Source organism: Chaetura pelagica, unplaced genomic scaffold, assembly GCF_000747805.2.
Source record: "Chaetura pelagica isolate M959 unplaced genomic scaffold, ChaPel_1.0 scaffold302, whole genome shotgun sequence".
Taxonomy (NCBI): Eukaryota; Metazoa; Chordata; class Aves; order Apodiformes; family Apodidae; genus Chaetura; species Chaetura pelagica.
In genome coordinates, this window is record NW_009952561.1 from 1,634,106 (window position 1) to 1,647,804 (window position 13,699).

The 13,699-nt window shown below is 47.6% G+C and overlaps 1 protein-coding gene across 1 annotated transcript in view; it reads right to left on the bottom strand.

Annotated features, from left to right (window-relative positions):
- The window catches only part of ZMAT4 (zinc finger, matrin-type 4), a 41,056-nt gene that overhangs the window by 14,809 nt on the left and 12,548 nt on the right, over nt 1-13,699 (bottom strand). The window contains exons 2-4 of the mRNA XM_009993228.1: nt 12,085-12,174; nt 6,584-6,740; nt 33-260 (exon numbers count right to left, since the gene is read on the bottom strand). Coding sequence (XP_009991530.1) covers nt 33-260; nt 6,584-6,740; nt 12,085-12,174 — 475 coding nt within the window. The remainder of the gene's footprint in view (nt 1-32; nt 261-6,583; nt 6,741-12,084; nt 12,175-13,699) is intronic.

Consider the following 13,699-nt stretch of genomic DNA (forward strand, 5'->3'; position numbering starts at 1 on the left):
CCCCGGGATGCCCCGAGGCTCTCACCTCTCACCTCTCAGCTCTCCCAGGTCCAGGGTCTTCCCCAGCTGCTCCAGGAGGTCGGCCCTGGCCGCGTTCTTCTTGTGCTTCTTGCCGTCGTAGTGCTGCTGCGCCATCAGGGGGTTGTTGAACCAGGCAGCGCAGAGCTGGCAGTACCGGTCCGAGTCTCGCCGCTGCGGCGGGGACGGCACCGCCGGGGGACTGTCCGTGTGCGGCTGCTTCAGGGAGCTCAGGGTGGCTTCTGGAACGGGAAACGTGCAGACATCAGCTCTTCCAGGCTGGTGTTGCTGTCTGAGTAACAGCAGACCCTGAGGCAGATCCCACATTAGACACCGGGAATAATTAGCAGCAGTTACAGGGTCCCACTGGATATTTTGGATGGTACTGCTCGGAAATCGACCGTTTCCCTTTAAAAAAAAAGCAGCACGAAAGGATAGCACAGGGCTCTTTCCCAACTCTCTGAATTTCACGAGCTGGGAAAGGAGGATGCTCTCACTGCAGTTACACGGCTGTGACTAAACCTGCTAAGCTTGTGCTGCTTCCAGTGCTACTTCCAAGAAAAATGCCGGTGCACAATAAATAAAACATGCTCAGGCATCTGTTTCTCAAGACAGGCAGATTCTTCATTATCTCAGGAGTCTTATTTTGCAATTTATTTGGTCTTGGAAAGCACAGGGAAAGCTGTACTAATTGTGAAGTGTCCCTGATGAAAAAAATACAGTCTGCTCATTCAAATACCTGCCCACTGTGAACTGAAGCTGCCCACGACTTTAATTTCATCCCATTTCCCTTCAGATTCACCAAGAACACAAACGTGGTCCCCAAATAATTGAAAAAAAAAAACAACAACAAACCAACCCAGATGATTAGTCTTTACATCATGGAGCTGCACCTTGTTTGCCAGTTTTCCTGCTCTGTACAGCTTAAGTCACAAAGCCACAGAAAAACAGTTTAAAGTAAAATAAAGTTCAGATAAGGCTGGGACACAAAAATATACAACGACTAGCACTTCATTATCACACCTCATTCAAAAATTCCCTTTTATGTGGTTTTTCTTTTCTTTTCCAGATGAAATGTCTGCAATCTAAATAATTAACAACCCTGTCTCTTGGGGAGAGCAGGCAGGGCTCTGGGTGGCAGAGGAGCTCCTTGATCCCGAGGCTCCATCCTGCCCCAGCTGAGCAGGGACTGGCAGGTGATGAACCCACCTCGGGGTCCAACACTGGGAACAGCAGCTGTGAGCAAACAGGGATATTTTCAGACATTTAATTATGACTGAAGCCCACTGTGACTGACTCCACACCTCAAGAAATTTAAAGCTATAAATCTTCTGCTGTCCTGCTCAGTCTGTTAACTTTCCTCAGGGAAATTGTATCTTACATATGACATTACTCACAACCTTACTGATTTCCAAGGGTTTAAAAGCTTCAGTTCTTTTTGACAACTGCCCAGGTATCTGAGCTTTGTAGCCTGGGCAGGTTGAGGGGCCATCACCCTCCTGGCCAGGCTGCTGGAGGAACATCTGCAGAAGTGTTTCACCACTCCTGCTGTCACTAGTGCCCTGCCCAGCACCAGCCAGACGGGCTCTCCTGGGCAGTAGTTAACAAAGCAGTGCCACAACGGGCTCCTATGGAAGGTTCTGCTGTCTCACAAACCACCTGCTTGTTTGGATTCATTTCACCTCACCAGAGGATTCCTCTGCCCAAACTCTGCCTGGCCCCACCTAACCATCCTACAAACAGTTCACAAAACAAACACAATGCCAGCAAGGAAAATATTGTCCTTTGCCCCAGCCCCTAATGTCCCTTGCACCCATGCAAGTCCTGAAAAGCTGCTCCCAGCAGAGCTGGCAGGCTGCAGACTGGGCTCAGGCAGGACCCTGCTCTATTTTGCTCCTGAAAACAACTTTTCTAACATCAACAGTTCCAGCACAAGAGATGCTCCCCCAGTTCCCCCGAGGCGCCCTGAACACAAGCAGAAGTGCAGGGACACCAACGAGCAGAGCCAGGGCTGACACACGCTCATTACACAGAAAATTAGGAGCTAAGAGTATTGCCTGTCCAAACGAAGGTCATGCAGACTGTGCAGATATCTGACTTGGGGCAACCAAACACCACTCACCTATTCCTGACATACTTTTGCAGCTCCCCAGGGAGCAAAGCGCCGGTGCCAGGAACTGCCCAATGCAGGGATGTGCCCACTCTGACCATCACACTGGGACCAGCTCCCTGGACAGGGCTGAGCAGCTCCCAGGCATGGCCAGGCTCTGGGACTGCTCTGCAGAGATGTTCAGGCATCTGGACCAGCATAAACAACCAGTTGTTACAGCAGTCCAGGAGCGCCATGGTACATTTGACTTGCTGCTCTCCAGGCCCCAGGCTATCAGATCTTCTGGTTAGCTTTCTCTTTGGCTCCATGTCAGCTGCTGCCAGAAGGGAGCCAGGGAGGCCGAGGCTCCCAGTGCTGATGGTGTCCACAGGAGTTATCTCTCCTGCTCTCTAAACAAACTGAAGCATCCTCTGCTGCTCAGCCACCCACCAACCCTGCAGCTGAGCCCCCCTGGGGAGCCTGGTGCCTTGAGCTCCTCCAAAGGCAGCTCAGAAGTGATGCTGCCAGGGGACCAGCACCAGAGCCCCTCATGCCCTCTTCAAGGCCCACCACAGCCCATGGGCTGCCCCTGGCCCATGGGCTGCTGCCCCACAGCACAGACCCTGCACAGGCCCAACACCAGCCATGAGGCAGGGATCTTCTCTTAGCACCTACGATAAAAATCCTTCCCTGTACAGCCACATTCCTCAGGTTCCATTTCCAGCTGCTGCTAGTCCTAGGGCGTGCTGAACCCAGCCTGGCAAATAACAAAAACATTCCGTGTCTTCCCAATCCTCCTGAAGAGAAAGAGATTAAAGTTGACTTCTCCCCGAGTGTGGATTTATCATTTTGATGTGCACTGCCTAACCACAACAGAACAGCAAATATCATCATTCCCTGAGCAGCGACACAAAAATTAATAATAAACACTCACAAAACGTCAAATGTTAAAAATGTTTCTCCATCTAAACCACAAACATAAAAGCTGCTACTTTGACTATTTCAAGTATTTAAAAATGCTAAAAGCTCATGACAGTCTGCCTTTCGTTCCCTTTTGCTGTGGGAGGGAAGTGAGAAAGTCTTACTTTGCTGCAAGAAGCAAAATACAAAGTTAGAAACACTTTAGCACTCTGGCAATGAACTAATGTTTGACTTATTTCTCGCATGCAAAACTTCTTATTCATAGCTGTATTTAAATGGCACCCAGCTTCTTACCATTGCCACTGTCCAGGAACTGAGCAAGAGAAAGTAACAGCCACAACAACAGGTCACTGGAGAAATTCAGTTTTCTTCAGAAAAATCTGAGACAAAGGTGGACTCCAACTGCTGCTGGAAAGATCCAGGCACCCAAACCCGAAACCACTGACCATGCGCCCTTCAGCGTATGTGAAACACAAACCCCATACCAGGAACCAGAGAATCAGCAGGTAAAAAAGCCAAGGTAACTTTTCCTGCCAGAAAAATCACATCCTTATCCCTCACCTCGAGTGCTCCCCTGGCAGCAGCAGTTCTGAATGGCCACCTCCACCCTCTGACATGGCACTGGGGCCTTCTCCCCCCAACTCTTTGTGCTGTAACTCACTGCTGATGGGGTGCAGGCTGGCAGAAGATGTTGGAGATGAACAGGGAAATCCATCAGCAAGTGTGGACATGAAGCCTGGCAGGGCCACAACCTTATGGTTGTGGGAGCAACAGAGGAGATCACAAATATTCACTGTAGGGATGAGACATCACCTTCCCACTGGGACAAACGTGGCTGTTGGGGACTTCCCTCTCTCCTGACAGCACCAGCAGAGCCACCGGAGCTCTGAGCCTTGTAAAGAGGAGACAAACTTCCCACCTCAGGCACAGGGAAGCTCTGGGGGTGGTACAAAGCATGGCTCTGCTGTGGGAAGGGTGCTGGGCAGCAGACACCCCGGGGGCAGGAGAAACCCTCCCTCTGCCACATCCCAGCTGGAAAGGGATGGGAGCTGGCATGCAGCCACTGTGTCCAGAGAGGAGCTACTTGGCAGCAGGACCCTTGGGAAGGGTCTGGCCACCAGCAGCAGCTCCAGGTCGCATGGCAGCCTCACAGCCCAGCATGTTCCAGAGCCAAGACCTCTTGAAACCATGACCAGGAACAGAATTCCAGTTATGAACATTTTTTCAAATTTTCACCTTCTCCAAGAATATTACAGATTTTTCTATGCTTTCTATTTTTTAAACTGGAAAATGCTGCTTGTCAAACAACTCAAGAATTCCTCCTAAATTTCCCCTGCAGTTTCAGCTGCATTCATTAGTCTTCATTTTGTCCCCTAAGCTCATTTTGTTACTGTGCAATTCAAAGACATGCTGAACTCCACAGAGGCAACTGCACATCTGTGTGAGCGATGTGACTCCAGCAAGGACAGCTGGGCAACAACTTCACCAGTTGCTTCTTCCCTCTCCACACAGACCCACTCATTAAGGAAATGTCCAATACAGAATTTTGCAACAATTCAAAGTGGCAGAATAAATTTTTGTGCAAGGCTGAAAATAAGACAGGGCAATCCAGAGATTATTACCTATTTTTACTTGTCAGTTGCCACTAGAACACCTTTTCAGATAAACTGTATATGTTTAGTCTCGGCCATGATAACAGCACTTGGGGAACTTTTAAAACATTTAAAGTTTGTTTGTGTTGTTTTTTTTTATATCCAAATATTATGATAGTTCAAATATTTGTATAGAGTCTTTCTCACTTGTTTTGCTCACACATGACTAGGGAAACACCAAACAAAGCATTCAACCCATGTAACCATTGGAAGGGTCATGGTGCTATGGTCAGAACAGCACTGTGATCTCTCTCAAACCAATTCCCAGACCACCAGCTCCTGCTCCTTGGTCACAGGACAAACTCCCAGGTCCCCAGACTAGCAAGAGGGGTTGGACCCATGGGCAGCAACACATCAGTAATTATCAGTACCTCTTTATTGCTGCAAGTTAGCACTGGAGCCCCTGAACCTCTGTCAGACAAACCAAACTCTCCCTGGTGCCAGCTGTGAAGGACTGGGAGAAAAACCCAGCAGAAAAGCCAAGTGACTCTGCAGGAAGCCCAGAAACACAGGGTGTCCAAAGGGCACATTTCTGAGAACTGCTGGAAAGCAAGGAGGTGCTCACTAATGTGTTGCTGCCACTCAGCCTCATCAGATGGAGTGTCCAGGAGAGCTGCAGGGTCCTGGAGCTGCTCTTTCCCAGCAATTACCAGAGCTGAAGAGCCCACTACCCTCAGAGCAGGCGGGGCCACTCGCTCCTTAAAACGAGTGGGATCAGCCACCATCTAAAGTGGTTCTGGCAACAGACAAGGGGCAGCCCATGCATCAGCACCTACACTCTGCAAAGTTAAAAAAGCAGCAAAATACAGGCAGAGAGCCAACCCCCCCTTAGTTAAGCATGGCTAGGATTTATGCACATGGTATCAGGCAGGATGTAAAATACACAGCAAAATTCACCTTCTCTTCTGACTGAAGTGCTACTGGGAATAATCACAGAATCACAGAATGGTGGGGCTGGAAGGGACCTCTGGAGGTCATCCAGACCAACCCCCCTACTAGAGCAGGATCCCCTGGAGCAGATCCCACAGGAACACACCCAGGCAATTTTGGAATGTCTCCCGGGTTAGAGACTCCAGAGCCTCCCTGGGCAGCCTGTCCCAGGGCTCTGTTACCCTCAAAGTAAAGAAGAATTATCTTATACTTAGGTTAAACCTCCTGTTTACCAGTTTGTTCCCATTGCCCCTTGTTCTGTCACTGGGCACAGCTGAAATACTATTGAAACTTCTGCCTGCAGGACCACAGCCCAGTTATCCTGCCTGGTCAGCATGAAGAACACTTTGTTTGAATGTGCTCTGGCCCGACGAGCACAGAGGAAGTTTTGTTTTGCAGCATATTAGTGGCTTGTAGGGACTTTATCATTAAGCAAACAATAAGATGGTTAAATTACCCGATTGCAACATTTAATTTTTTAAAATGTGAAAGTTAATAGTCTTGTATTATTGGAATCACCATGGAGGAAAGTATGAATGCCCATCTGGGCAAAAATCTAAAGACAATCAATCCAACAGTTTTTAAGGACTAGATTTCCCTCTAAGGTAAATGCAAATGATATTTCATTCCGTACAGTGACAGGAAAGGTTTATTAAATGTATTAGCTGAGCTGTCAAACAACTTCTGATAATTAAAGTGAGGCTTGGTTATTAGTGCCCAGAGGAGAGATTGTCTTCCACCCCGCAAAACATTTCAGCAGCATGGAGCCAGGGATAGATCCTTGGTGCAAAGGCCAGCCTGGCTGATCAAGCACAGATGTACGTGAACAAAGCAGATGATAATAAGCATCAGCAACTTTTAAAGGTTGTTATGACAGCAACACAAAGAAGAAGCTGCTTCTGCCAGCCTCCATCCCCCAGACATCCCTTCTCCCCAGCACCCGTGCCCCCTCCTGCCCCAGCTCTGGACTTACCTGTGGCCTTTAACGATGGTTGTTCCCCTAGCAACAGTTTTAACCTTTTGGCGTGGATTTTCCCTTGGTAATGCGATTCGGCCACCACCGCCGAGGTGAAGGACATGTTACAGAGTGTGCAGCATTTGTTCTTATCCACCGAGTCACCGTCGCTGCCCTGGGTGGGGACAAAAACACAGACTTTTAAAAAAGGTTCATCAGCCCAGCAGGGGCAGCCACAGAGAAGGAAGAGGGGAATCCAGGTTGTTATGCCAGGGCCATGATTCCCAGGTTCCTTCCATGTCCCCCCCAGACCCGCTCCTGCCTGGTCCCAGCCCTGCTCAGCCCAGATGGCTCCCACCCCCCAGGTTCTCCACTCTCCCCTGCAGCAGGAGCTTGGCCCCTCGCTTCCCGTTCCCAGGACTCATCCCTCACCCCTGCTTTCCCTTAGCCTTCATTCCTGCTCCCTGGCTGATGGAGTTGCATGAATTTGGTGCTGGCTCTGTCACCAGACACAGAGGGGTAAATGTAAGCCATGAACAAGCAGGGGAAGAAGCACATTTGCACTATTAGTCACAATTCATTTTTCAATCCATAGGAATAATGGGAATCGCATTAGGGTCACATACACATGGTCTCACATTTCCAGACATCACAGGATCTTGTGCTGGCTACTGAGCACCATTTATAAGTGATCTCTTTTGAAAACATTCCTCTGTGCAGAGGAAGACCTTTCTAAAGCCAGGGCATGACCCACAGCATCGGGGGGTTATCATCCCAGCTCCTCCCTGGACAAGCTGGTCAGAGCTGCCTCCCGTGCCAGGGCAGAACTCCCTCCATGACAAGCCATCTGGAGACAGCCCTGCACTCTGCCTTCTTAAAGCAAGTATTCTGGTGTACAGCCAGAACAGAAAACAGTCTGCTCTAGAAACTGCAACCTCAGTTTCAGAACAAGCTGTAAACACATTCCTCAGGTCATCCCTGTGCAAAGCTTCAGGTGGCCAGGGGGGCACAGGACCAGCCCTCAGGACTGTGTCCCTGTGCTCACCAAACTGCAGCTCAGCTGGAAACCAGGACACTGCCCAAGCCCCCCAAACACCAAGAACACCCCAGGCTGAGCCAGCACCGCAAGCCCTGGAGATGTCTCTGAGCTCCCCAGCAGCCAAGGGGCAGGAGAGGGCTCTGTGATACCCAGGGGAGTAAACCAACCACATTCAGCACCCAACCCACTATTTAAGGTCATTTTCTCCCCCAAAATAAGCACAATTAGAAAAAGGAGTGATTTTCATCATTTTTTTTGTTGTTGTTGTTAACTATAAATCAACTTAAACCTTAGGGAGAAATCTCAGGGGGTGATAAGTACTGTTCTGAGTGTAATTTGCACTTCTTTTAAATATATGTCTCTCAAGATATAAAGTATCTTCAAAGGGAAATCACTTGAAAGTTAAGAGCAGAGTAAAAAAATTTCCAGACTCTATTGATCATTAGCGGTGGCAACATATAAAGAGCCTCCAACAGAGCTTGTTTGAAAAGCTGATACACTTCAGTGTTTACACACCAGGGTCTCTTCCTCTGCCTGGTCTGCTCCTCAGTGACAGCTTTTCCTTTCCAACCTACTTTCAGGGATAAAATACAGCTCAAAAATAAAAATTTAAAAAGACAACCGCCCTCAGACCCCTCATTTACAGCCCAAGCTCTCATGCCCACCAAGCCACAGTTTGCTGTGCAGCTTTTCCAAGTTCACCCAGGTCTCCAGGCAAGTGCCTCAAAGCCTGGCTGGGACCTGGCCACCAGATGGGCACTTGCCTGCAGGACAGGGGTGTCCTCAAAGTCCTGGTCCCTCTGAGAGCCCCAGCACACAGCAAAATAGGCTTGAGTGTTACAAAGCATCTACCAAAGTCTGCAGCACCCCCAGCAGAGCTGCCCCCCTGCCCTCTCCATCACCCAAACACCCTGTTCCAAGCTGCCCAGACACTGGAAGCCAAGCCCAGCCCTGAAGGGTAATTATGGGATAATTATGCCTTCTCATTTGTCAGTGGCTGTTTTACCTGTAACTGGATGGGCTGGAGGAACCTGATCCGGGTGTACTTTGCCACCCGGTGAACGACTCCTGGTGACAGGATTGTGCAGGCAGCTGGTAAAATAACACCTGGTGTCCATCAGGATGTCCAGGTGAGACGGGGGGGGAGCCCAGCATGAGACTGGGGGGCAGCCCAGCCTGAGCCACAGCACAGGGCTTAGCTGACCCACAGCCCACTCTCCAGGGATGCTCTGCACCCCTCTGTGCACCCATCCATCCCCAGGGGTGCAGAGCATCCCTCTGTGCACTCACCTCCAGTGATGTTCTGCACCCACAGGTGCACTCATCCCTCTCTCCTCACCACTTCCCTTGCTCCTACACCCAGCTCTGTCTGCAGCAACAGTAAATAGGCACTATCATCTCGATTTAGTTTCCACAAAACCCACACGAGCAGCTCTCTAACCCCATGCTGCATAAACCCAGCCAATGTGCAAGGAAATTTTCTAACATTAGTTTCTGCAGCCACCTCCAGACGATCCCTTCTCGCTGACTTTTTCAGAGGTGCAGCATCGACAGGAGCGAATGGCCTCATGTAAACCGAGTTACATCAGAACCTTCCACAGTCTCAGGGATAAAACATCCACTTTCCAATGCTGCCATCACTCATCTTCCCCTTAACTCTGTAGCCATGCCACACCAGCCTAATTTATAGGGCTTCTCTTTGTAATATTATAAACTTCAAAGCAAGCCTTGCACATCCAACAGAATTAACTTCATTTATTCAGATGCCTGTTAACAAGCTGCTAAAAGGCATAATCCTCACACAGAGCCAGGCAGTTGCCATCCTTTGCTGGATGTTTCTTAAGCAATCCTCAGGAAAATTAAGGACTTTTATTCTGCAGATACAAATCTGCTGCCTTCATTTCCTAGGTTTTACTAAGAAGTAAAGCTTATACAAACCTTTGAAATATAGCAATACAAAATATAGTACTCAAAGCACTGCAAAGTTTCAAATCTGAGTTAATTTTCCACACCCTCACAACAGCTCCCAGCCAGTCCCAGCCTTCCATCAGAGAACAAATTCCAGTCTTCCATCACAAATTCCTTTCATTTAAACCAACATCTGACCTCTTGGCTGAAAAACTCTGATCAGGTACAAAACACACAGTAAGAACACGAGCTCTAAACCCAGACATTTCATCTCAGTTTCAGTGTAATTGCCAAAGGTTTAAGTTGCAGCATGCAATAAATCGTGCACCAGAAGCTACAAAAACTGATTTCCTTGCTCACTGGGGACTGAAGCCTCCCAGGGCACCACTTCTGCCCCAGAGAGGCAGAGCTTGTGCCTCAACCACCTCCAGCACTGCCTTGCAGGACACACGTTACACTCAGCAACAAGCCTCATATCCTGCCTTCTTCCCTCAAATGTTTATCTTTGCTATTATGACTCCTTTCTTTCTCAAGGAAGATGATGCTGGTTAAAGTAATTTACTGTCTTATAGTACAAAGAGGGCTAGAAAGAATTTGAAGGGGAAAATGTGTTTTGTAGCATATCAGAACTTTTCATCATCAATGGGGTCTTATTTTTTATAGGTAGTGAGAACAGGCTGATTAAATCAATCCACCAACCCTGGGCTTAAGGATAGGACTCCTGATTTCAGCAGGGTGCTGACACAGGCTGCAGCCTTCTCAGGTTACTTTCAGCTGAAATGTTAAGCGGATATTTGAAAGGAAAGGTCAACAATCCCTTAGCACACCAAAGACAGGAGACTTTTCCCTTCCCCCACAAAAAAATTAGAACAATAATGAGCAGCCCAACAACTGCCTCGTTATCCAGTGCCAGACTAATTGTATAAGCCTCCTACTTCTTACTATGAAAGGCTAATGGGTGTTTTGGGAGTGCAGAGTATTTTTATAGTCCTCAAATAACAGCAAACACTACCCTGTGCCTCCTGGAAAGGTCAGGCACCAAATGGTGTTTCTAAGCTGGTTGTGTTGAGCAGCTACAACTGCAGCAGCTTCTCCTTCCCTCTGCCGTTGGAGAGACAGGGTGCTGAGGACTGAGGTCAAAAGGACACAAATCAAATGGTGTCCAGCCATGGAACCCTGCAAGCTTTGACCAAAAAAAATTTAAAAAAAAATTAAAAAGCGCTAATATTCCATTTTTAGTTGCAGATGTTTCTACACAGAAATGTAATTGTTTGTCACAGATTGTTCCCAGTCGTGTCCCTGCACCAAGTGCCCCAGGCTGGACGTGGCTGAGAGGTTGCCATGCAGCACTGGGGATGTGCTGAATATTGCTGTTCTCTCTAAATGCAAAGCCTTGGATAATATCTGATCAGCAATAGACCTGCTTGGAGCTGTAAATGTTGGCAGATTTTCCATGCTGTATTTTTATAACATAATTTTAGAATTTAGGTCTTGCATAGCCTCTCGTTCACCCAGTGCATGAGGACTTGTTAATTTGTCCCCTGCTAAGGGCTGCCCTTGGCAGAATCAAGCCTCAGCAAACACAGAATTACATTACCTCTCCTTGCTGCCTTTCACAAAATAAGTAGGAAGCAGTTCAGCTTTGACTTATCTGGGCTCTGTTTGGTTCCCTGTCCACTGTGCCCTGCACCAGGATGTACCTGCAGCCACATGTGCTCTAGTTAGATGTAATGAAGCTCATTAGAGAACCGTGTTCCAGGTCTCTATGTGCATGTCCACTGTACCTTTCACATTCTGCAATTAATAAGGCAATAAAAAGACTGTGAGATTCTGTTGTTAAGGGGTAGATTGCATCTTTAATTACCCTGTGTGCAACATTAAAGTTCCACTATAATTTTAATTCCTGTGTGAAGGATCTTTCAGATTCCTTTGGCAAAACTTGCATGCTTCTCCCTTTAATTAGAAGATATCTCACTAAATATTGATAGCACTGAACCACAGCCACAGTCCCACAGATCTGAAATGATTTGGATGCTGTTTGCTGGGAACCTCAGCAACAGTGCTCACACTAGCCCCAGAGCAGGGGAAAGAGCTGAATGAATAATTCACTGTGAATCAGTCCCTTATAAATCTAGTCTCCTTTTATTGCCTGACAAATGACTGTGAGCTGGTCTAATTTCCTCATGTTCAATTGTTTATTTGAATGCAACTGAGGAAAACAATTGCCAGTTTTTAAAACTGCAGGCTGACCACAAACCTGTGGGAGGAGACAGAAGAGACCTCCGAGGTGACTCTGCCAATGCACTTAAACTGAATAAATGCTGAATATTTGCCATCAGCATATTTTTTTCTTATGAAACAGCATTTGAATAACTAAAGATACAATTACCCTTTCTCTTTCTGCACATAATATTTCTGTATAGTTTGTTGAAAATTACTTGGTATTTCAGTCTAATCTAAATGTTACACTGGATACCTGATCACCTGTGGCTGTGACAGAAAAAAAACGTTGCAGCACAGAGTCAATCATTCACCAAGCAGCTGAGTAAACAGGGACTTAAATGATACCCACGTTTTCTGACCGAAGCTTTTTAGCTGGGCAGCCTCCATCTAGGGGGTGAAGCATGTAATAGAGGCGAACTTTGCTGGCATGTTTCCGACTCTGCAAAACAACAAAGGAAGAGAAGAGAAAGGAAGAAAGTAAGTTACAGAAAGCAAGAGGCTCTATTGCTGTGCACACAACACCGACCTGCAGTGAGATTTTCCCATCCCCTTGATACATGTATCCAACACGGGAGGAGAAAAGAGGAAAAGAACCCAAGTGAGGAACATTTGCATTTCGTGGAGGTTTCAGAGCTCCCCACCGAGCTGCAGTGAACTGTGCAATAATTACAAGAACTGCCTGCAACAGCAGAAGGGTCCTACCCTTGCTGCTCTCTGCCAAGTCCTGCTGCCTGCAGCCCTTGAAGATACAGTGGGAATAAAGGTGGTGAGAGAAGAGCAACATCTGTTATCAGACCATCCCCATCACATGAGAGATTGAAAAGATCAGGTTTGTTCAGCGAGTGGAGACAGGATGGCATCACAAGAGATCAGACACACAGACTGAAATGCACACTTCCAGAAGAATAAAATATATAAGCATTATAAAACCTTGCTCTCTAGGAAATAAGCCAGCTGATACTTGCCAAAGGTTTGAAAGAAATTTCTCCCACAGGTAAATTACCAAATAATTGTGCATTAAGGACTCTACTGCTTTCCTCGTACACAGAGATATGGACTCCATGAATCCAGACCCCTTTCTCCTCTCTCAAGTGTTTCCAAGAGCAAGAGCCAGCCCCAGGAGCCCCCAGCCCTAGGAACCCTCAGCACAGCCAGAACAGGGATACAGGCCACCCTGCCCAGCACCCACACTGGTCACCAGCCCCAAAGCCCCCCCTGCTCCTTCCTCCCGAACCCCAGCGAGCTGCCCCGCTTCCCATGGGAAAGCCCAGCAGGGCTTCTCCCCAGAGAGGCACCGAGTGGGCACATCCTTATCCAACAATATTTATACCACAGGAAAGGTTTCAGGGGACTTGCATCTTTATTGAAGTTGTTGAGGGATGCCTGGAGGAGACTTCCCACCAGGGGCTCAGCAGGCAGCACGGGCAGGGTCCACGCTGCCATTGGACATGATGGAGCTCTCCAGTGGGTGAGGATAAGCAGAGACAGGGAATGTCCTGGTCAGGCCAATATCAACAGACAAAGCAATCCCTGTGACTTGCAAAACATAAAGGAAGATTTAAAAGCTTCTACAGCAGGAGCACAGACATAAACCTTCAAAACACCAGCTCACATCAGCTCTTGTCTTCCAGTCTATGCAGGGAAACACTGCAGGTCCCAAATACCTGCATGCAGAGCCCAGACCTGCACAGCAGCAATTATTATGCAAATGTTTTCTCAGAATCTCCATTTCTGATTGCCTCACAGAACAATGGGACCATAATATTATAATTTCAGATCACAGATTTGCAATTTTAAAATATTAAATTATCATTAGCATGTTCTGGAACATTCTTTTTCCTGTGGTGTGAACTTGGAGCTGAATTTGCTGAGAGCTATATTTGTATGCATAAATGTGACCATGCAATAATTTTTTGTTAATGGAGCAAATCAGTCAAGAAAAATAATTTCAAATATCTTTCCCT